The following is a 25,391-nucleotide window of genomic DNA, read 5'->3' as shown; positions in this document are numbered from 1 at the left end:
GCCCCATCCTCTAATAAGGTCATGTATAAAATTTCAGCATTTTATCACAAAAAGTCTCAAAGATATGAAACTACATAAATGCTGACTTAAACCACTTTCCGATGCCTGGATATGAGTTCGCAATCATGTCGGATGTTCGTGTTTTAGGGGTCGTAAACAAATTGACAAAGAAAGTAATAATTGAATAAATAAATAATAATTTTACTATTTATTGGTTCAAAAGTATTAAAAATGTGTAGAAATAATAAGTTAAAGGAAAGATTACATGAAGGAAAGATTACTTAAAGGAAAGATTACATAAGATTTTACAATTTCAATGACTGTGCTATATTTAAGTTATATTCTGTAATTCATGATATAAAATTTTAAAGTATTCTTCTGGAAGCATAGATTTTAAAATTTGTATTTAAAACTAAAGATATAAAGCATATTTTATTTTCTTATGATGCATTCCTGCGTCACGTCATCTGCACTGAAGCTGTAAAACATTTGCATTTTAATTTTTGATTGACCCTTCACCAACTTTGTTTTAACATATCTTTGAGAGTTTTCATGAAAAAATTCTGAAATTTTGTACATGACCTTATTAGAGGATGGGGCACATTTTACTCGCTGAGAAATTTTTGTACGGGGTCCGTATAAAAATGTTAATTTTGTATTTTTTAAAGTTTAATACCCTGAAAATTTTAATCGATTTCATAACATTTTGCAACCTTTTTTACACAACTATGTAATTTACAGTATATTTCTGTGATCAATATTAAAGAAATAAAAGCCGAGGTCAAGGTTTTTGAGACACCCTGTATATACATTATGCATTTGGTAGAAATTTGAAATAAGCGAGAATATAAATTTTAAATCAAAATTTCCTCTTAAAGTTTCAGTGATTATTGTCAGAGGCTTGATTTATATTGCCTGAATTTTCAATGTTCTCCAAACGAGATAAAGAAACAAATAAAATTTGTATAATAAAGGCATTGTTAAATCTATACACGTTTCAAATTTCATTATAAAGTGAATACGTTATACATAATATGATTAGCTTTTAAATGTGGTTAAAAATTTATCGTCAAAAAATTTATTTTTTCATCTATAAAAATAATTAAATTCTTACCATTCTGTTATAATAAACACCTACTTTTTTTAGATGAATTCTGTGGAAGATCTATATTCAGAAGATCCAGTTTTGTAAGCATCAAAATATATATATATATATATATATTTTATGTGCACATTTTAATTTGTTCTTCTGACTCAAAAATAAAAATCTTCTTAACGAGCTCTATTTTTTTCCAGGAAAAACAAGGCTGTGATGCTTGTATTTTTAAAAAGACCAGAAATAATCATCTACTCTCATAGACCTCAGTATGAAGTAAGTGGGAACTAAAATATCTTTAATAAGTAACAATTCAAAATGGCAATTGTGATGTATCATTACGCGCAATTAAATAGTCCCGCAATGAATCCTAAAGTAGTAACATATTTGAGCGTGACGCGAATCATCTGACTCTTGATATTTTGCTTATGAAAATACGATAATGAAATGGAAAATTTTTCGTCCAAGTTTCCTACAGTTCTACGAAACTTAGATATACATATAATAGTATCTGCATTTGATAATATTTTCCGAAAAAAACAACTTTAGTTTTCAACAACATTTAGATGTTACTCATTCATCTTATTATAAAAGATAGTTTTTACCTTCCTGCATACATAGTATAGAGAAAGTTTATTAAATAGTCAAAACATTCGAACATTCGAGATTTTGACGAACCTCAACGCTTTAGACTACCCTGTTCGGAAAACACATTTTTGGAATATGTCCTTCTATCTATCTGCAAGAAAGTTCTCAAAACCATTTTGAACTAGACAGTTGAAATCTGGTATACGGTCTTTACACCAAAACTGCAGATTTTTGTCAAATTTTGAGTAAAATCTATTGAGGAAGTTCGTCTGCCCGGCTCTTCTCATAGAAGTTAACACAAGAATTACAAAACGTAGAGAGTTAGGTATATAAAATTCGGTACACATATTTAACATTTTTAGTCTAAACATCTGCCGCATTTTGAGCCAAATCTAACTTTGGGTTTACTATTTGTCGGTTTGTCCCTCAGAAAATGTAAACGCGATTAATTCGAAAACGCATTGACTTAAATGTATTGAATTTGATATGGAATTTTGTTACAAGTGCAGTTTGTGCCAATTTTTTTTCAATCGGTTGAGAAAAACGTGTCTAAAACACAAAATAGATTTTTGGATACCATTAACGTATGTCAGGGTTTAATCGCCAAATAACTCGCCAGGGATGACTCGATAGATTCAGTAAAAATTCTAAATTCACTCCAAAATATGTTGTTTCTAATGGATCTTGTCTAGACAAGCCCACTGACTTAAAGAAGTTAATTGTGGTTTAAGCCAAGGGTACGTCTCTCGTTTTTACAGTAGCGCCATCCAGGGCCAAGAGAACGACTTAGCTACACACACGTCACAACTCTTTTTAAGGGGCGGACTTCATTCGTACATTTCATTCACAGATCGTAATTTAGAAACTGAATCAGAGAACTACTACCCCTGATCCAATACCCCCAGTGGTATTGCTCTTGACACGGAGGACTTTGTGACCTCGACAGTTTTATACGTGCGCCAGCCACCACGCAAGCGGGGAATCTTTGGCCGGCGGGGTTCAAACTCACAACCCAAGGGACGCGAATCCAGCGCCCTACCAACCAGGCTATCCCGGTCTACTCCAAAAGATAATATTTCTTAACTATTGTTTCTACATGTAAGGTGTTCCCTGGCATGACAAGTTCATTAGAAAGTATGCGTAAATTTTGGAATTATTATTCCCAAATATTGGGAAGATTATTCATGATAGTTATATAAAGCGGTATTTTCGATTCATTTTCTTCTGTTTTCCAATTTTTTTGTCTTTTCATAACGTTGTGCAACTTTTCGTTTCTCGAAGTACCACCCAAATTAACAGTTGTAAAAAAAAAAATGGCAGCATCTGAAAGATTTAACAGCTGTTGAAGCAAATATACAACAATTAACAGTTGTAAAAAAAAATGGCAGCATCTGAAAGATTTAACAGCTGTTGAAGCAAATATACAACAATTAACAGTTGTAAAAAAAAATGGCAGCATCTGAAAGATTTAACAGCTGTTGAAGCAAATATACAACAATTAACAGTTGTAAAAAAAAATGGCAGCATCTGAAAGATTTAACAGCTGTTGAAGCAAATATACAACAATCTAACTATCTGCACTTTGATAGAGGCATTTCAATTGCTGAAACATTACATTGCAAAATGTTGAGAATTATAATTAAGATACTAGAGTGGATGACGATGATCAAAAACTCATTAATGAAACTCCCGCAAGAAAAAAATGCTTGAGGCAATACATTTACAGTGGTAAAGAAATACAGATAGTGTGGCTCTATTTTCGCAAAAATTATGAATATTTTTATAAAAAAAATTTTAATAAATCTGCACAAAGCAGATTCACGCATTATTTTATAGTTTAAAACATATTGGAATATCAATTTAATATATAAGTTTTCTTCATTTTTGAATTTAATTTACAATTCAATTAATTTTCTTTATAACGTAATTTTCAAGCGAAACGAATTTCTTAACATAGAGATTCATTGGATCACGAAATAAGAGAATATTTTGGAATGAAGTTACTATGGGCTAAATTAAGATAAAATCTAGGAAATTAATTAAATTGACATTAAAATTAAAATATCATTACATATATATATATATATATATATATATATATATATATATATATATATATATATATATATATATATATATATATATATATATATATATAAATTACTAAAAATTATGAATTTAAAATTCGCAAACGTAAGATAAAAAAAATATATAATTTGAACAAAAAAACAAGAATTTTCCCCCTTGCTACTGAGCTAGAGTTGATTATTTTGCAAAATAAACTACCAATAATTCTAAAATTTGTGAAAGTTCCAAGTTAGACAAGGTAAAACGACGGACAGAATAATTTATATTCAACGAGTCATCATCCAATCAGACACTCAGCTGCCGAACTTGCATACTTTTTGCAGAAATTATTGACATTCCTAATAATTTAATCAAAAAGGTGCAACAATTTTTTAAAATGCAAAATAAATAAATAAATGTTAATCCTTTTGTGATTGTTGATTTTGATAAAATGAAAATGCTTAAAAGGGAATAAAAAAGGGAGTGTAATGTGTATGTAAAGCATTAACTAACGTATTTTAAAGATGTTTCATAATTACGTGGTATTTCAAAATTAAGTTATACAACCACCAAATTAATCATCTGACTTTATCTTAACCAGCTTAAATTTAAAATAATTAAGTTTCTTCCCAAAAGATCGATATTTTATGATCGTTATATTGCTAATCTCATGTTCTTATTTATCTTCATGCTGTTCAGCATATTTCAAGGCTGTTTCAATAGCATTTAATCCATCCTCATGAATCAAAGTCTTTAGTTCATTCTTATGTCATTTTAACGTTTTTATTCTGTTCTTATGAGTCACATTAGCATCTTCAATCCATCTTTATGAGTCACTGTAATGCCTTTAGTCCATCCTTTTGAACCACAGTAACGTCTTTAGTCCATCCTTATGAATCACACTAGTCTATTCCTATGAGTCATTTTAACGTCTTTAATCCAACTTTATGATTCACATAAACCTCTTTATTCCATCCTTATGAATCATAATGATGTCTTTAGTCCATCTTTATGAATCACTGAATGTCTTTAGTCCATTCTTGTCACATTAACGTCATTAGTCCACATTATGTCACACTGATGTCTTTAATCCATCCTTATGAGTTACTGTAATGTCTTTAGTCCATTCATACGAGTGACATTTATGTCTTTAGTCTATCCTTATGAGTCATTTTAACGTCTTTAGTCCAACCTTATGAGTCACATTGATGTCTTTAATCCATGCTGATGAGTCACACTGATGTCTTTAATCCACACTTAAGAGTAATTTTAATGCATTTAGTCTACTTTTATGACTCGTATTAATGTTTTAATTCTATTCATCATAGAATCAGATGAATTCTTAAAGTTCAGTCATTGGAACGATTCCTCTTTTCATTTTAATCACCATAATAAAACAGTCATTACAGAAAAAGAATCATTGTTTTATGAAAACACAGAAGCAAACATAAGATAATTAGCAAAAGATTAATAACAAGCAAATAAGTTTAACAGCTGTCGCGTGTCCGCCTGCATTTGACACTCAGCAGCAAGGATGTCGAAACTGAAGTGCCAACAAGCACTTTAGTTTTAATAGGAACATAGGTTTAGCAAGATTTCCACTCTTAAAGAAAAAAAAAAAATGCAAGGATTTTTCAAGAAGTTTTTTAAGAAAATTCAAGGACCATAAAATTACAAATTTCAGATATAAAAATGCAAATGATAAAATTTATAAATTAAAATTTTTTAGATTAGCAGTGAAACGCACTTACTACGTTTATTTTTTTTTTTATAGTTATGCGTAACTTGCAGTTAATAAGTCAATACTTATAATTCAAAGTAGGTTTGGAGAACGCAATGCAGGTGCTGTAACTATCAAACCATTTGGATGGCTACAACCAGATATTAATTTCACACAAACCAGTATTGAGTACTCAATTAATAAACACATTCATATTGTCAAAGCAAAACTAAGTCACAAATAAGTTTATCTATCCTCTAAAAATAATGAATGTACCTTTTGCTTATTATTCGAGGAATTTTCAAGGATCCAGGGAAGAATCAATCATTTTTCTGGGACCCTCAGTAGAATAAAATAAAATTCAAGGAGTTTTCAAAGGCAGTAGGAGCCCCGTTTATTTCGAAAACACAGTGTATAAAAGAATAATGATAAAGGTAAAATTATGTTGCTTTTTGACAATTGGTCTCTTCTCAGTTATTTATAGGTGTATCTGCTCAAAATTATTAATTCTAATTTAATCCAAAGTGAATATCGATAATTCTGGATTTAGATTCATAAGTGTAAAGTAATTACTCTTATCGATAAGTGCTTTCAAGCATGAAAATAGTTCTATTCGGCAATTATCAAAATTTTCAAATTTGTCGGGCAAATATATGTAAAATTTAGGTATCTGAACTTCCCCGAATTTTCTTTTCAAAACAATCAGCACCATTCAAATATGGTTAAGCACTGATTCAATATTTATGGATAAAAACGAAGGAAAGCTTTCATCCTAGTATTTAAATTACTCAAACCTTGTTTCACATTTAGTTTTAAAACTGAGATTTCTTTCTGTGCACTTTTGATACGGTGCAATTTCTTCTAAACTTGATTTATAAGAGATAAGGAATGTCAAAAACCAAGTTACAAAATTTTCATGAATAATTGTGCAAAATATTGTTATGTTTGCTTGAACATAAGTTTGACTTTTTGCTTTATAAATATTGAAAAAGAAATTAATGGAACTAAAGTGAAACTGTGGAGGCTTTTTTAGATTTATAATCTTTAATTACTTCAAAATTAATGCAGGGAAAATAATTTCGAATAATAAATATTTACTGCATATGTAAAGATATATTTCTTTTTTTCTTTTTTAGGATATAGAAATTTTCAGCTTTATGGGAGGTTACATAGGAATGTGGCTTGGAATTTCTCTCATAGCTGTATTCGATTTTTTCGAGAACATATCTCTTGTCACTTATTTTTGGATAAAAAGAAGGTTGAAAATTAATTAAATCTTTGCAAATGAAATATTTAAAAAAAATTATGATAAAGGTACATTTTTAAAAACTATATACACATATATATTTTATAAATACTTAAACATATTATGTACATCATAAAAATAAAACATTTCATTTCTGCAAGGTAGTTATGTTATTAATTTTGTCAGCATAAGAAAACATATACGTACATAAATATATACATACTTTTATATTTTTTTTTCTCAGTCTGTCACTACTACAGCGCAATTCATGTAAAAGTACAAATATAATAGATTTACAATAAAGCGCATGCTACAGGTGTAAGTTCGAAGTGAACTATAAATTTATAACTATAAATTTATTATAATTTATAATTTGATTTTTCCCGAAACGTTTGCAATATAGAAGTTTTAATAAGAGAAGTTTATCTATTTTCTAATTTATTTTTTTGCACCTAAAAGTAGGCTATATTGTTTATTCTCTTTGGTTTTTCAACTCAATACATGGCGCTGAGGTCGTTCACCCCCCTCTTATTATGACGAGGCATTTAGACCAAGTGTAGTAGATGTATTCAGCTTTAAAAACTTGAAAGGTTGAATTTAGTTTATGGTCACCACCGATAGGTTTGATTTTCCTTATAATGATTATTTATTATATTGGATTATTTACTTTGAACTGGTATGTTCCTTGCTTTAAATATTTTGTTTTATGATTTAATGGTCTTATTGTAGTTTGGTTTGATTCAATTTTGCTATGGCTGTGCTTTGATTTGAATTTGGAAATAATTTTACTTATTATTATTGTGTAATTTTTGTCTTTTATTTATTCTTTATTAATTCTTATCTTCAAAAACCTCAATTTCGAGATATTTTTTGAATCATGAGAGGTCAGTACTTGGGCCAAAGTCCCCTTACAGAAAAAAATCCCTTGTTAGAATTCCTGACCGTAGATGATCCTTGAAAAAGTCTTCAGGCCAGATTCATCATTTCCATTTTTTTTTATTATATTTAATTCTTTATTGCTTTTAAACTCAACATTTATTTCTAATTTGGTTGCTAAATTCCATTCACTGGACCAAGAGTTTGTATAAAAGGTTAGGTTTCATAATTTAATCCACAATAACATTTATAGATACAAATAATATAATTCTTTACTTTATTAAATTGGAAGTATATGACTATCTTATCATTTATAGATATTAGCTATTAGGCTACAATAAAAGTGGACAATTTGTATTTTATTTGTTGATAATCACAGGGGTGAAAATCTGAAATTCAATATCTGAAGGCAGCAGCATCTCAAGAAAATTCTTTCCCTTTGGTGAATGTTGTTCTTTAGAGATAACAATTTAAGATAGATTTTAATCTCTTTTTCAAGTGAAAAAAGGTTCATTTGGTAATCTTAATTTAGAAAAAAAAAAATTCAATAGCATTTTACACTTATTACAATCAACAGGCAATATATATATAATATTACTAAAGATATTAAAGTGTAAAAATGTAATAGAAGTTATAGAAAACATGAACTTCAACTTATTCATCCATATCTCAACATATTTTTCCTTATAATTATTTTCTCGAAATCCAATACAATCAACAGGAAAAATAATAAATACAAAAGTATAAAAACTTTTTATAATAAAAAAGTTGACAGCTTTATTTATTTTTTTTTATCAATAAACGAATTTAACAGAACATGCTACATTGTCTAAAACAACCACAATGCTTATTACTAACATAGTGTTGATATGGCTTTCACATGTTACTAGTATATACACAAACTTCACATGAACAAAACTACAAGGTAATTACAGAACGCGGTTCTTTTTAGAGACTAACACTATTTTCTGAATCTGATTAGTCACTGTGAGCAATAAAAAAATGTAAGATTAAAAAAAATATTCAGACATCATTTTGTACATAGATCGTTGCAAATTTTTATATCTATACACAAAAGCTTGTTTCACAATTTATTTTTACAAGCTTCAAGATTTTCAAAAAGCATGCCTATTTAATTATGGAATTTTAAAGTCTACACTAATAATGCTCGATGTAATTGAGAACAAATAAACAGGCAACAGTCAATGGCCTACACATAAGACAAAAAAAAAAATCTAAAATTAAATTACTGGCAGTTGAACCAAAAAAAAAAAAAAATATTACAGTTAGTTAACCAGAATCCCTGTTATTTATTGAGAAACTGGTACTTGTTTATTTTTAAGGCTCCAGTAATAAATCGCCAAAAAATGCAAACCAATACATAAGATAACAAGCTGGCATCCATTTGGCATCTTATGAAGGACAAAGCTGAGAAATGTTGGCATAATCTTAAAATCACCAAGTAAACAAAGTAAGAAACAATCATGGTATCTTAATTATAATAAAGCTTGGCATAGTCTGAAAATTGCCCAGTAATAAAGCTGTAAAAATAAACAAGTACCAAGAAATTGTTAAAACTACAAATACATGAGTAGTGAAGTAAGGAAAATTAATTTGTAAGTTTTAAATAATTGTTATATTCACAACCATTCTAGAACAAGGAAACAGTCAAATCTTATTTGATAATGCATGTCAGATTTGGAAACTTTACAGCAAAATGGCCGTTAAAACATCATTTGCAAGTGGATGGTTCCACATAAAGTGCTTAACTTCGCACTGTCAAATAAGATTTTACCTAAAATAAACTTAAACAACTAATAAAGTAACTGAAATGTGAATGGAAAAAATAATACAAATAATTAACAGATACGGAATGCATCATTTTAGGATAACATTAGGAACAAATCCCCTCTCTTCTTACAATAGTAAATATAGTGTTGAATAACAATTATTGTGAAAAGATAAATAAAAATCCTAAGCGATCTTTTTTACATATTATTATGCAATTATTTCTTTAAAAAAACACCAAGCAGGGAAAAATTTGTAGGTAAGATTTTCTTTTTTTAATATGAACACATACAAACAGAATATGAAACATGTAATTTGTAGTAATATTCATCGTAAAATTTTCAAAAGTATGCATAATATATACATAATAAAATCATTCATTTTTTTAAAAAAGTCAATAAGACAGCAATTATAAAATGATACAAAATAGATTTTAACAAACTGGATTTCATATTGCTTTCCATTGCAATAAAAGAAATGGAAACAAAATTCACTTAAAATGACAAAATTATTTTTTTTTCCCAACTGCTTAAAAAATAAGGCACATTCGTAATAAATTAGATTCCTTTTATTCAAATTCATTTATAAATTCTGTCAATTCAAACATAAAGAAAATAATAAATTTCACCGAGATATAATTTCAATGATAAAACTCTACAAAAGGAGACAAAAACAAAAATGTACAAACTGCTACGGAAGTCTTTTATAAATTTCAAGTATAATTTACTGATAAAGTTTTTCATTAAATGTAGATAAGTAATCAGCAATATGAACTAAATGCAGGCAAAGCCTGGTCTTTAATATACAGAAACAATAAAAACAGACATTTAAACAAAAAACGGACACAAAATACTGAAAACAGAACAAACAAGCAATAACATAAAATAATTTAATCAGTTTTTATTAATTTTTAATGATTCTCTACAAATGTCATTCAATAAATATGATTCAATGAACTTAAAGAACGAAAACAAAAATAGATAGAAAAGTACAAGAATTTTGAGTATACATTTTCTTGCATTCTGAATTTATTAAAACAATGCTTTTTAAAACAAGAAACATAATCCCCTGTTAATATCACCGTCATAAACAGAACCACATTATTCAATATTGAAATATTTTGTGCATAATTGAAAGTTTATTAATGACAATACCAAATAACAATTAACATCTTTAGAAAAATATAAGAATGATACACTATTTTGCATGTTTACCTTGAATACATTATATACAATTTCAATCAGAGTCAATATACATCTAAAAATGGTTGAACATTGCATAAAAATAGATTTATGAATGTTAAGTTTTGGTTGTTTTCTTAAACTTGCAACAAAACACTAAAAAAGTGCTCAACATTAGAATGCTCCAAGAGTTTTAATAGTAATTAAGCTAATCTAATTAACTAATATGTACTATTAATGCAAATATCGCTAATTTATCTTTAATTTCTATTATCTGTTACATTTTAATTTACAGCCAGGATTTTGATCAGGTAATAAAAATTATTCATTACTGAAACAAAGTTTGAAAACTACAATAAATATTTAAGAGAAAATATTTTTGAGTTTCCTAACAATATAAAGGGGATAAATGAAAGATTTAAAAAAAAAAAAAAAGAATGAGAAAAAAATCTTTCCTCAACAGAATTTTCTTGCATCTATAGACAAAAACTATGATCATCTCATTGATGCTTCATGTACTTTCTCAATATTAATATTATTATACCTTCCAAATAGAAAAAAAAAACGCATTAAATAAAAGTCAACCTATCTTCTCATTCACAGAAAAACACCTTTAACAATCTAATACATAACACTCACAGAGCAAAGCAAATTCATCTTTCATAATGTGTTTTTTCTATACCAAACTACTTACACCAATGTTAATGGATATTAACATAAATGTAAGCGATCGTTCTTCCCAAATGCAATGAAAACACTATTGAGGGATAAGTTTTAAGAATCTAAGTAAAGCAAGTGGAGTTCTTTTTTTTTAAAAAAAACTTGTTAATCAATAACACATAACAGATACACAATTAGAAACAATAGACACATGTGGTGTTTAAAATGCACCTACAGGCAAATAATTACCTGAAATATATTTCATCCACACTTTAATTTTACATGTGAACTTCAAAAGCCTTCACAGAGTTCTCAACAAACGGATTTGTGCTACTTTTTCGATTCTTGTCCAGTTCCACCCATTCGACATTGAACGGGTCTACGTATGGGTTGACTGCTTTTTCAGGTTCTGTCTCAGTTCTTTGAATATCTAATATATTACTATTTGCATTCGTGGTAGCAGCAACTTGGGTTGAGGCTTTCCAATTAACCCCACTAAGGAAATTTTCAGCAGATCCCAAAGAACTGCTCCGCAAGTGGGCAAAATTGGGACTGGCTCGTCGCACGGGAGGCTGAATGGTTTTGGGGGATGGTGGCTTGGGAAGGTTAGGAACTCCTATTGGTACTTGACTTGTCTGCATTCCTATCCCAGGTGTCACATTGGAGTAAGGAGGTGTTACACCTCTGTCCAAAGAATTCCTTCGTACGATGTCTGTGCTGCTGGCCAACCATTCTTCTGCTCTCGAAGATCCTATAACATTTTAAATATTATTTATACCTTCACTGATTTCACCTACATATAAGATGAGACATATGGAAGCCAGGGGTAAAAATTTGCAATCACCAATTAAATATAGAAAAAACAACAAAAAGAAATACAATTGTACTTTTTACTATTTTGTTATTGCCTCAAATATACAGTACAAGCCAGAGTAAAAATGCACAACAGGGATGCTAATATTCTAGAACCAACAAAGCAAAACACAAAGATAATGGCAAAACATCAATGCAAAATATACATAAAAAGAAAAGTAATCTTAAACACATAAACTTATTGCAAATGCACTTAGATAAGGAAATTTAGATAAGTTTTCTGGAATTTATCATAGAATCATTTCAAGAGAAGTTAGGTGAACATCCGTATAATCAAAGAACAAGTAATTTTTTACTTCCATGTATTAAATTCAAATTGCTCAATTCTCAGCAAATTTTCAAGTTTTAATATTAAATTTTTTTTACATCAAAAATAATTAACAAATGTAATCAACAATATGTATTCTAATTATTTAGCTGAAACTTAAATTATTGTTTGGTAATCGAAAACAATGGGAAGACAAAAAAAACTGATGTATTTTGATAAAGCATCTACTAATCTATAGCATCTATACAAATAGTAACTCAGCTATCAAACATAAAATTATGCTGCCTAAGGAATCATAATAATAATCAGTAACCAATTAACAATTAATGGATCCATTTAATACAAAGACGATGTATTCTCTAACCAGCCTGAAATGGAAAGTTCAACAAATTTAGCATTACACTATCTCACAAAGTAAATAAACAGTTAAAAGTATAAAGTGTATACCTTTAATTTTTTTTTTTTTTTTAAAAAAGGTAGCATTTTGAGGGGATATACATGATTGCAAAAAGTTATAGCAAAGTTTAACATCAACTTGATTTAGCAACAAAAAAATAATTACATATTTGTGTCCATTTCTTTCTAAACACTACATTTTTACAGCATTATTACTGATACAACTTGCTGATTTTCACAATAAGAAGTACTAAATTCCACTTGTTGTTAATTTTCAATCACTAAATTGACACATAATGTAATGATATAAGGTGATAAATTATATAACGATTACTTTCATAAAATCATATTAGAAAGAAAATTGTGCATCAAGGATTGTGCTAACAAAAAAGCAAATATAGCTACATTTCAACATCAAAATTGATGTTAGAATTTAATTTTCAATTTCCATCATTTACACAGACTCTCTTAGTGTATTAGAGTCCCTTGAATCATTTCATCCTCAATCTCGTTATCATCCCATGGATTTAAATGTTTTGGATATTTTAAATAAACTAGCATCTCGAGATTTTAATGTTTTATTATGCTGGGTACCATTCCATGTTGAGAGTGTTGAGCAACAAAAGAGAACAAGACTGCCAAATTGGCGACTGCCTCAAAGAATACTACTACACCTTTGACAGACTTGAAAAAGCATATAAAAATATTTTTTAAACAAATGGCAAAGAGAATGGGACATTGAAAGCAAAAACAAGCTTCATGGAGTTAAACCTACTGTCAAACTTTGGCCTTCTCAAATTAGATTACGAGTGGGCCATACTTCATATGCACGTCATCTGCTGTTAGGAGAACAAGCTCCAATGATTTCTGCAATGCACTATGCCCATCCAACATATACTTTCTGAATGCCCAAATTTTTATACACAGCGTTCACATTTTTTTAAATCTAATAATATTATCTACTTTACTTGGAAAACTCCACATGATAACCTCTTACCCTTTTTAAAATCAAATGGTTTTTATTCACATATTTAGTCTACTGTCCTTTCTTTTTTGAAGGTTATCTACTATTAATTTTTATTCCACATTGTTTCCTATACCAAGGAATTTCGAAATTTTAACTTGAAAGAATTTTCACCTAGTCTGGCATAGCATGGCCAAATCTATGGCCCTTGTGCCAAAAAAAAACAAAAAACAAAAAAAAAACATCAAACAATTCAATTTCCAAATACAAAATTAATTGCCTCGTGAATAATGAAAAGGGGTAAAATAACCTCTTATGTGATGGTTTTACCAAAACAAGAAACATTGCTTTGATTTTAGCATAACCCAGATTATGATATAATATGGCTCGAATCATGTAATCATGGCATTTCAATTGCAGATTTCATGGCAAAACAACACATAAAAGATTTAGTTTAGCAGAGAACCATTGTCCGATTTATTAGTACCAACTATGCTTCAAATTCAAAATGGCATGAAAAATTAATTAGGAAAGACAATGATGAAGATTATTTTATTATAATTAACATGAACTAAAGAAATCCACAAAATTTTGAACTGTAACAGACAATGATTTTTTAAAATTAGCAATACTTAATAAAAGGTTATGTATTGCATTTCTGGGACTTTTACTTTAATAATAGAATTTATGCAAAAAATTTATAGAAAGACCCCCCAACTACTGCTAAAAACTTAATATTATAGAACTGTCTTTATCACTAAAATTGCATAATTATTCATCAGATATTCCAATCATTCATATTTCTCTTTAAAATTATTGCTTTTTTTTAAAAAACCAAATATTGTATTTTTAACAGTAAAATACAGAGCATGCATAGCATATTAAACTCACCATCGTTCTTTTGTGTCTTGGATATATCTAGATCAAATGGATCTCCACTATTATGGCTAGACGAAAGAAATGATAAACCTTGGGAAAGCTGCTGGCACATGTTACTAATAGTATCCTGTCTTTCAACAAGCGGCGACGATTCAGGTATGGGGGTTACTGAAATAAGTTACAAACAATGAAATACAGACTTTAAATAACAGAGATACTTACAAAAATGGAAAAGTAAAACACAGGTCTAAGTAATTATATATTTACTAAAATTTCATAATTCAATCACAAAAAAGATGCAGAAGATTTTAAAACAGTCTTTCCTAACTAAATTTAACTCAGTCAAATGTCATTTAAAAGCTGCAGGGTGAGGCTGTTTTACCATGAGCCTCATTATTTTAAATTACTGTTTGAATAGTGGCATGAAAAATAGAGCATTTTTTATATTTCTACATCAAACTAACTGAAACACATATAACCTATGGCAAGTTTAATGTGTTTGTGCAACAAATATTTTTGTAATAAAGGAGTGAGAGAGCTATGGCATTCATTGTATTTCTTAATATTATAAGATAAAATTATTATACTGTTCATTTAAAAAATTAATCGATCAATTTCTCACTTAAATAATAAAACAAAAGAATAAATAGTAGCTGTCAAATGGCAGTTTGATATATTGTTAAATTATAACATTTATTGCTTTTAAATTAAGTTGAAAGATTTTAATATAAAAGCAATAATTTTTCTATTTTTTTTCTCCAAAAAATGAAAAGAAAGAAAATAAAAATTCCAGCAACCAAATACTATTTTCTTTTCCCTTTAAAATAATTAGTGATCGACTATATCATTGCAAGGCAAACACCCAGTTTAACTTTGTTTAGTTTAGTTATATTAACATCCCATTTTAAAGCAAGTCTAGGCGCTATTTTGGGATGGACCTTGAAATTTTGAATCGTGGTCAGATGACAAAGATGACACCTAAGCTAGCACCCCTTCTCCAAATTACCACACCATACTAGCAGAAGGTTATTTGGACCCGATTGATATAACATGCACCAGACAATGCTACCATACCAAAAACACCATGATGCAGTAAACAGAACTTAGTCTCATCTTAAAATAATAATTCTGCATACTTAAAAAAAATTGTTAAAACAAAATGAATGAAGCAGAAAGTAGTATAATGATATGAGGGTTTTAATAATTTGTTTATTAGCATGTAAAAATAGAAAAAATAGAAAAATGATTAGTTTTTGTTAACAATAAAAAAAGAAAGAAAGAAGGGTGGAAAAGAAAAATTATTACTCCTTTTCTCAAAGAAAAAAATTTAATTTAGCAGATACCATTGAAAAAATGTGGCTAGATAATCAAATAGTACAACAGGCAGTCGCCAAGGGGTCCCAAGATTTTGATATATTATTTTCTGAGGACATTAAAATTATGCTTTCATTTAATTTACAAGCATACTGATTCAAATTAAAATTACCTTCTAAATGCTAGAATATTATCCCAATATACTTCATAGATTATCTCTAACAAATCTTATATTAAGTTCTTTAAAAACTAAAAATTATGCTTTTTTACAATTAAAAAAATGACTATAATAAAATAGAATTCAGATTGTGTTTAATGTTCTTATTTCATATATATACCACTAATTTTAATTGATTTATTTGAAATTTAAAATTCTGAAACTTTCTTGAAAGGACCTGCAATTAAATATTTTATCAGTTTATTAAAATTTGCTATAACCAAACTACATGTATAAAAAAATTTTAAAAAAAACATTAAAAAAACACCTGTTGCAAAAAATTACAAATGGAGCTTTCAATATTTGCATTGCTTAAAGACCCCTTGAGGGCTTAGTCTAGCCCTAAAAACTAATTCTATCAATAAATTACAATTAATCCAATCAAAATAATGATGCAGTAAGGAACTTTGTACAGAAAAAAATTATTCTAATATCTCAAAATGTAAATAAGACAATGTAAAAGTGAAAGATAATCATACACAAATTGGCAATTTTGCAGCATACCTGTAATTCCATTTTGATGTGCAGCCATGTCAGATGAGCCTACAGACATGGATCGTTGTCTTTCTTGGGTGGAAGGCAAATCACCTATTCGTAGAGACAACTGTCGCTTGAAAGGCGATGCTTGATTAAGTGAGCTAAATCCTCGGAATGAATTTTGTCGCTGTAGCATCGTAGGTGGAGCGTGAGGTCTTTCTATTGCATATGGATTGTGCACTTGTTTTGCAGGCGGAGGATCTACAGGAAATATCCCAAATCATTTCAAAATGTAGTGAATGACAGTAAAATGTATGTTTCAAATTACATAATTTTTACATTTCTAGTTTTCTTAAATTAGAATATCTGTACACTTTTGCAATAAGAAGCAGAGTTCTGATATTTATGAATGGAAAACTTATGAAAAAATGATAATATTATATGGCTCAAACTCAACTAAAAAAAACTCAAAAATAATAAAAAATCTTTAAAAAAAAATAAATGGAAAATCCACTGAAGTATGCCATACACACAAACAGACACGGCCAAAACCTTAATATGATTTTGATAGCTATTAACTGAATTGTTCTGATAATGAAGTAAAATAAGAAAATTCCAAGAAACCAAAAAAGCAATTAAAAAATATTATTTATAATCATTATCACTGCATATGGCAACCAAATAGTTTGCTTGGAATAGCTTTTACATTAAATTTTAATTAATCTCTTATGCATAACCAAATGTTCATGTTTCTTTTAAAGAAGTATTTTCATGGATCAAATTGTGTTAATCTTTAAAATCATTTATTTTAATAGTCTTATAGCAGTTCTGTTTGCTTGACAGATGAACCTTTCTAACAGAGCCAACTTCCATGATATAATAGAGATATTTAAAATATAACAGACCAGGTATTTTATCTTTTAATAGCATGCTGAATTTTGCTACAATTAGAAAATACATTAATAGGAATTATTTCACATTCTTGATCTGATCAGATAATAAACATAATTATTCTTCTTAAACTTTCAACAAGAAATAAAGTCACACAATTAAATATTTCATGAAACAATGAAAAAGATTTGAATTTCATTGCAGCAGTGAAAAGTATTTTTGAAATTTACACATAAGCAAGATATTTTTTAAATAATTAAAGTCTAGAAAAAAGTCGCAAAAGTAAATTGTTATCATTAAAAATAAAAAGTTTTGGATTATTTAAATAGTTTTAAATCATTTTTTGCAATTATTATTTTGAAAATTATTTGAAAAAAGTGAGAAAGAAGCCAAAATCTCATTTAATCTATAATTAACCAAAATTTTAAAAACTTCAAATGACACACTTTTATCCTTCAAAATATATTTGTATGAAATTTATAAGCTCTACATCAAACAGTCTGATATATAAAGCATCAAAAGACAAGCATTATTTTTTGATATTAGTCGAGATTTGCTATTAGTACAATTTAAATAAAAGTGAAAAGAAAAAGAACATTTTCAAACCATAGAATATATTATATATATATATATATATATATATATTCAAAACTGCAAGTAAATGCCTACTATAACACTAATGCTAAAAGAGTAATAGAATGCATACAAATGCAAAAAAATTGTACAATGAATTTATTTATATATAATAAACAGTACACTCTGCAATATATATATGCATATAAACCTTGTCAAGGTTCAAGATATACAAGAGAATTTAATTATTTGACAGCATGATAGGCTTTGATACTTCTACTTTCCATTCATATTTCCATTTTGAGATAAAATAATGATTAAAAACGCACGAATAAATTAAGTCAGGAAAATAATAGAATATATTATTAAAATAAATTTAGCATTTAAAAGTTCAAAGAATGTCTTTGCTAACTCATTTTTAAGATGACAACCAAAAATAAAAGAAATGTATTAAATAATTGAAATGATAGCAATGTAGAAAAAAAATTAATACATAAAATAGGTTATGCAGACTAAAGGTTCATTAGTGATGAATACAGATTAAAACTCATTAGTCAGAATCACACAAAAATAGTTATGAAATTGATATGATATGAATAAAAGATTGTTCCATTTTTTCAAGTTTTAAACTGTGGTTGCATATAAGCCTTGTTAAAAGTTATTCTGGATCATTTTAAATTGAAAATTGTAAGTTGATCGTCAACAAGAATTTCATTACTAGACACGAAGATCATTGTCTTCTTGGACTAATTGAATTTAAATCAATAATTTATTAAACATGGAACAGAGCTTCCCTCATTCAAGTGTATTCTGCAGTACAAATTTACACAGAAAAATAACTACTAGAAAGAATAAAAAATTGATAACTTTTGAACATCAGCAGAAACATTACAATTTTTACATTCAGCTTCATAATGGCATAAAGAAACTTGAGAAACTACTCTTTTAAATGCATTTGAAATGTGCAACATCTGTTGTGTAGTTCTCTCAGTGTTGAACATTATTTTTTAAATGTAACCTTACATTATTCTAAGAAAAAGTTCCTAATCCTAAGTTGAATAAATTTATCAAAATTGGAAAAATTACCCGCTACTTTACATTCCTGTGGATCCTGCAGCCTTTCAGTTAAAGAGCCTTGGCGAAACGATCCGGTGCGTGTAAAAGTTGCATTTGTTGGATCATAATTCACACTCACTGCTTCTTTATCTCTCTTCTGCTTCCTTTCCAAGCAGACAGCAAATGCACATCCAACAGCATGACTTAGCCTCTCACCCTAGGATCCAATACAAATCAAACATCAATCAGCAATATGAAATTTTCTTCATTTCATAAGAAATAAAGAAGTACTGCTAGCAATTTTACTAAAACTTTCACTCAGTACATTTCCTTGGATATTTAATATAAATTATTGAAAGTCAATTAACTCTTATAAAATTCAATTATTAAACAATTTTTAACTCAAATGAATAAAAACATGTTTTTGAAAATGATCAATCAATCATTTCATGAATCAATGAAGCTAACGAAATAAATTTAATTAGCTTCATTGAAATTATATTGGGGGATTCATAGATTCTATTAGCATTCAATACTTCTATTTTGGGGGGGGGCGGTAGTAGAGTCAATAAGAATAAATAAAATTATTTCATCTAGTTAAATCTAAGAAAAGTTCTACATGCAACAAAATATCATATACAGAATAATCAGCAGTTTAGAAAAGATTTGAAGATTAATAAAACACCAAAACAAACAAAAAACCTAACTTTACAAAAAAAAAAAAAAGTTATATAACAATAGAACTTAAAGGTACACTTTATTTCCAGGTATTCTTTTTTTAATATTTAATCAAAGTTTCATAAATAAAGCATTTGACAAAATAAAAAAAAATACTGGCACTAAGCTTAAAGAAAAAAAAAAAAATCATGTTTTGAGAAACAATAGAATTTTTGTAAATTTTTCAAACTCTTTGCATTCCAAAATGTAATAAGATATATAACAATAGATATGCGAGAGCTTAGGAATCTCAGAAATAGTTATAGGTTTGCTATAATTTTTAAATTTTAACATCAGAGATTCTGTAGCAGTTTTCTGGCTGTAAAATAAAAAGTAAAAATGATATATCCTTCAGAGTGGAGCATCAGACTCAACACAGGAAGCAAAACATAAAAATAGCTTCACAAAAATAAAATGCAAAACAAATGCACTAAAGATAGTTGGCAGATTTCAAATGATTGGCATAATTTATAATAGAATAATTTGGTATAATGATTATGCTTACATCAGAAATATGAATATCAATATACTAAAAGTTTTTTCAACAGAAAAAACTAAAAATGTTTAATTTCAACAAAGCTACAATAGCATTTCAATGATCATTTTCACTACTTTCTGCTGAATCAAAACAATTTTTGATGGAAGAAGACCTTAATGATTCAATATAAATCTATGAATATACAACAAACTGAATAGAAATTTCAATTTATTGTCATATTTAAAAACACAAATTACAATTTGCAATGAAAAAAAAAAGAATATAAATACTTATAATAACAAAATCGAACCTTTATAGTTAAATATAATGAAAATTGATAATAGTGATTAAAACTAATATGGATATTTTTCAAACATACATCAGAATGAATTAAATGTTTCATTCTATTTGTTCAAGGATAAATAGTCATGAACATTTGAACCAAGCAATAAAAAATTGTACGACAGCCACAAAACAAATACAAAGCAATTTTCTTTACATAGAAATTTAAAAACAAAAAGTAGAGCACGTTAAAATCAGCAATAAGAAAATCCATAAACAGAAATGGCACTTAGAATGGTTGAAAAGTGATATTCTAATTCAGCATTCCTGATATGGATTTCTAGTAATTTAAATAACTATATAAACATGAAAATGGCTGCTATGAATTTTATGCATAGAGTAAGCAAGGTATTTTGTCATAATAAATATTAAGAGGATGATTAGACAAAGCAAATAAATGGTACAATTAGATAATAGTATACAGTGCTATTCAACGATTAAAATTGTCTCTAATTTTATTTGAAAGTTGATCCCTGCCACACAGATCTGTGTCATGTACCTTAAGGTGAAAATTAGGATGCTAAACATATTTTAATGAGAAATTGTATGCTATATAAAGACAATTTCATCAACGTATATCATAATGCACCAATTCCAACCATTCATCTTACAAAATGTGCTTCCTTCAATTTGTCATTAAATCAGCAATGAGTATGTTAAAATCATCCAGTACAATAGTTTTTCTGTAGCTATGCATATGAATTATTATTCATCTTGTATGCTTAAACAGATGGTGAAACAATGTTCTATGAGAAAGTATTTTAATTAATAACAGTCATATTTTCAAAGATGTTTAGTCCAAGAAGTTATCAATGACAGATGTTTCTCTTTTCAATCTACCCTTTTAAAAGTTTTTTTTAAAGACCAGTTTAGTCTTTTAATAAAATGTTAGAAAAAAATGCATTTTTTTTTTTTTTTTTTTTGTTTAATGACGACAACAAATAACATCATTAATTCTTAATTTTTCTTTATATAAATTTATATAATTATTAGCAATTTCATAAAAATTAAAAAAAATTATTGCATAAAAAATTAAGAGCGATAAAGAGGAACACTCAAATGATTAAAATAATTTTGAAATTTTACCGTATCCTTCAGAGACAGAAATCCATGGCACATCCATCTACGTGTAGTACCGTCACGACAAATATATGAAAAGCCTCTTTCGTGGTTACGATCAGGTGCACAGAATGACACCTTTTCTATAGTTTGATCCACTAAGAGACCCTAAAAAAGTCATAAATTAATGACAACATATAAAATTTAATTACAATATTTTTTACATGTAACGAAATAATTTTATAGACTTACTTTTGTCTCATCATCCACAACACGCAATCCATCTCCAGTAACGTATAAAGTGCCTTTGATAACTCTCCTTCTTGAATTCTACAATTTTGATATTTAAAATTATCAGAATATTTTCATGAATTTTATTTATATCTATTTAAATACAAGTGTTGGATAAATCTTGTAATATATCAGACAAAGAATGACCATATTGAACTTTACATTCTAAATAATAATGGTTCCAAATATATTTAGATCTCGCATGCATAATATTCATATGATACTATTTAAATGTATTCGATTGTAATTTCCAATATCTTTATATATTGCATTATATAATTTAAAAATTAATATACAGTTACTTATTCATTTTGTGATAGAATTAAAAATTACAATAACCCAATAGGTAAAATAATAGAAATATTGCGATCACACGATTTATATGCTGTCCAGTTATCAACAAAGACTGATAATAAAAATTGGTAGTATAAAAATTGTGTTTAAATAATTATATAAATTCTTACTTGAATAAATATTTTTAATTTTAAAGAATGATTTAAAACAAGCACACACAAAAAATCCGGGAGAATTTATTTTTAAATTTTATAAGAAATATTTTTATACTTAGAAAAATCTTAAACAGAATAATATTATTTCATTTTTATCTAAGTGAAATATTTTATTCAATTAATGATTCTAACATGAAATAAAATTAAATAAATTCAATTAAATATATAATTTTTCTGATCTTAAAAATGCAAGCTCAAACGAAAAAAAATTTTCAAAAAATAAAAATATAAATTTCATTTTTCCAAATGAAACTGTAAAAAGAAAACTTCCATGAATTTCAAAGTTATAATGTAGTTATTTTTTATCTATGACCTCCCTCCCTTTGCTTCTAGAATGCAGATATTTTCTTAAAATACAAATATTTCATTCAAAAAAATCATTGGACGTTAAAGATAAGATAATCCAAGATGATAAAAACGCTTTTTGTTCTAAAAACGATTTTTACTTTGTTTGTCATATCATATGCATATCAATATTTAATATTATAATAATCAACTTGAATGGCAAGAGTTAAAAGAATTAAATATTTAGTCATTTTTATATTAAAATACAGCATATATATTTTGCTTTACTTCTACATTTTTGAAAATGATATAGTTCACATGATATAAATAATAAAAATGAATAATTACCCTCAAAACTCTCAGTGCCTCTTCACAAATTTGCATGCCTCTTGATTCAAACACTTCTACACATCCAAGGTACTGAAATATTCATTGGGAATAAGTACATTTAGGATGTAACAGTAATAAATGAAATATAATAAAGTATTCAGTAACTTCCACTTAACAAAATTAAATCCTCTGCTTAAAAGATCAGCCTACAAGGATGTATAGCTTATAATAACAGTGAATGTCATTTAAGCTACATAAATATTTACATAAGGTCCAACAGATTAAAAAATTGTTTTATATTAATTTGCTTAATAGCCAATTTTACCATAAAATTAAACTGGCTGCAAGCCTGATAAATTATAAATATATCATTTAATCATATTTTCTTTTTTATATTTTTACAATAGAGGAAATAAAAATGTTCGATTAATTGAAAAATATGGAATAATGATAATGATAAAAAAAGAGTGGAATTAAAAAATGATAAAAGGACATGCATTAAAGTTGCTTGATAAGTAGTATTGTAAAATGTTAAAATTAGTATAAAATTGTTGAATATTTATAAAATTTGCATATATTGTAATACTACATTAAATGACATTTAAATAATTTTATTCATTTATGGCAAAATTCTAATAAACAGAAGGAAGTAAAGATAATAGTTTTTTGTAACAGAGCTAGGTTGCAATCACAGCCATAAATTTAAACAAGATAACTTTCCCATCAACTCTTTTAAAATTATCAGGACAAACAAAGAGCACATTTTACAGAGATAGTTTTGAAACATTTCTAAACAGTCAGTGAGATATTTTAAGACACCTATCAGAATACATATTAAGTAATAATGTTTTGAAGATAAGCTCTCCTTATCTTATCAAGAGTGTTAAAAAGTCCAAGAACTTGGTAAAGATTCTGAAGTTGCTTAGAAGATAAATCTGCACCCACACATAACATTATATATATATAAATTCATTCCAGAACACAAAATTCCACATTTTTAAGGGGAATTTTACAGCAGAAGTAACACAAAGAATATAAATTTTATTTATGAAAGCTTACAATAAATTAAAACAAGATTACAAATTTTTTTTAAATATAATTGCATTTCATTTATTCTTTAATATTTAGTTTCATTCTGTGAACTTTAAAAGCCCTCTCATATCCTTTCTTTAAAAAAAAACTGCAATAATTTCATAGCAATAAGATTATTAATAATAATTAGTGCATTTATAAATATATATGCATATGATAAAATAAATTCAGCTAATCCATATAACTAAATCTTATTAGTTTTGCTTCTAAGAAATTATTAAAAAACAAACTCAAGGAAATCTTGCTGCCTCAAAATTTTATTTTTATTTGAATATATATAAGAATTTCCACTAATTATTTCTGTGAATAATTTCTACTGCACTAATTGGTCCACATATTTACATTTAAATAAAATCTTATCCATAAAAGAAAGGCATGTTAATAACAGAAATTGAATTACTCTTTATTATGGTTCCATACAAATAGTTGCTTTTTCCTGTACATCTCAATCTAATCTTGTTTTCTCTTATATAGAAAATATGTTCTTTTATTTTTTTTACTTGCTTAATAAGTTTTTAGTTTGCTTTATTGAACAATAGCTTAAAGCCCTTTGAAAAGTAAGAAAAGTTCACAATAGAAGACTATAATAAGAGTAGAAATCACAGAAAAGGAATTAAATTGATAAATATTGTTTTTTCATGTAATAGGATATGTTTGAAAGGAGATATACATATGCTACTGCCTATCACAGAACCACGACATGATGCTGTGCAAGAAAATAGAGACTATAAAGTCCTACTAAAACTAAAAGCGTAATAAAGAAAATGCTCCAATTATCAATCATAATTTTAAATATTATGCTAAAAATTAAATAAATCAGATATTAAATTTTCATCTAATAAAACAAAAAAATTAGGAGCACAGTTATTCTGTAGTGCCCATGGTCTCAAAGACTCATTATATAAAAATATTAGTTTCATTTTAATCAAAGAAACGTGTATGCCCTTAATTTATAATTGCATTATAAATTATATTAAGCAGTATCAAAGTATTATTCATGCAAAAAGTGCCAAAGCATCCTATTTTTCAGTACAATTTTAAAACACTGAAGCAAACTAAGATAGAAGAAAATGAAAGGAAAACAGACTGCTATGATTTGTTTTAAAATATCTATTTTGTCTGTTGGTCTGTGCATACAGGTATTTTCAATCTTTGAAA

General features: G+C 27.4%; 2 protein-coding genes across 8 annotated transcripts in view; one reads left to right on the top strand and one right to left on the bottom strand.

The window, feature by feature from the left end:
- The window catches only part of LOC129983588 (acid-sensing ion channel 5-like), a 62,821-nt gene extending 55,944 nt beyond the window's left edge, over positions 1–6,877 (top strand). The window contains exons 11-13 of one of the 2 annotated variants that reach the window (XM_056093117.1): positions 1,148–1,188; positions 1,297–1,372; positions 6,608–6,877. In XM_056093117.1, the coding sequence (XP_055949092.1) occupies positions 1,148–1,188; positions 1,297–1,372; positions 6,608–6,745 (255 nt within the window). In that variant the 3' untranslated portion in view covers positions 6,746–6,877. The remainder of the gene's footprint in view (positions 1–1,147; positions 1,189–1,296; positions 1,373–6,607) is intronic. The other variant, XM_056093118.1, reaches the window with a different exon arrangement.
- A 1,460-nt stretch (positions 6,878–8,337) lies between these two features.
- LOC129983918 (protein numb-like) overlaps positions 8,338–25,391 on the bottom strand; it is a 126,566-nt gene continuing 109,512 nt past the window's right edge. For all 6 annotated transcript variants that reach the window (XM_056093626.1, XM_056093625.1, XM_056093628.1 and 3 more), the window contains exons 3-9: positions 23,160–23,231; positions 21,979–22,056; positions 21,754–21,894; positions 19,161–19,347; positions 16,638–16,871; positions 14,615–14,770; positions 8,338–11,973 (exon numbers count right to left, since the gene is read on the bottom strand). In XM_056093626.1, the coding sequence (XP_055949601.1) occupies positions 11,501–11,973; positions 14,615–14,770; positions 16,638–16,871; positions 19,161–19,347; positions 21,754–21,894; positions 21,979–22,056; positions 23,160–23,231 (1,341 nt within the window). In that variant the 3' untranslated portion in view covers positions 8,338–11,500. The remainder of the gene's footprint in view (positions 11,974–14,614; positions 14,771–16,637; positions 16,872–19,160; positions 19,348–21,753; positions 21,895–21,978; positions 22,057–23,159; positions 23,232–25,391) is intronic.

This window comes from Argiope bruennichi, chromosome 9, assembly GCF_947563725.1.
Source record: "Argiope bruennichi chromosome 9, qqArgBrue1.1, whole genome shotgun sequence".
Lineage (NCBI taxonomy): Eukaryota > Metazoa > Arthropoda > Arachnida > Araneae > Araneidae > Argiope > Argiope bruennichi.
Note: the sequence above shows the minus strand (reverse complement) of the source record. Positions and strands in the feature narration are given on the sequence as shown.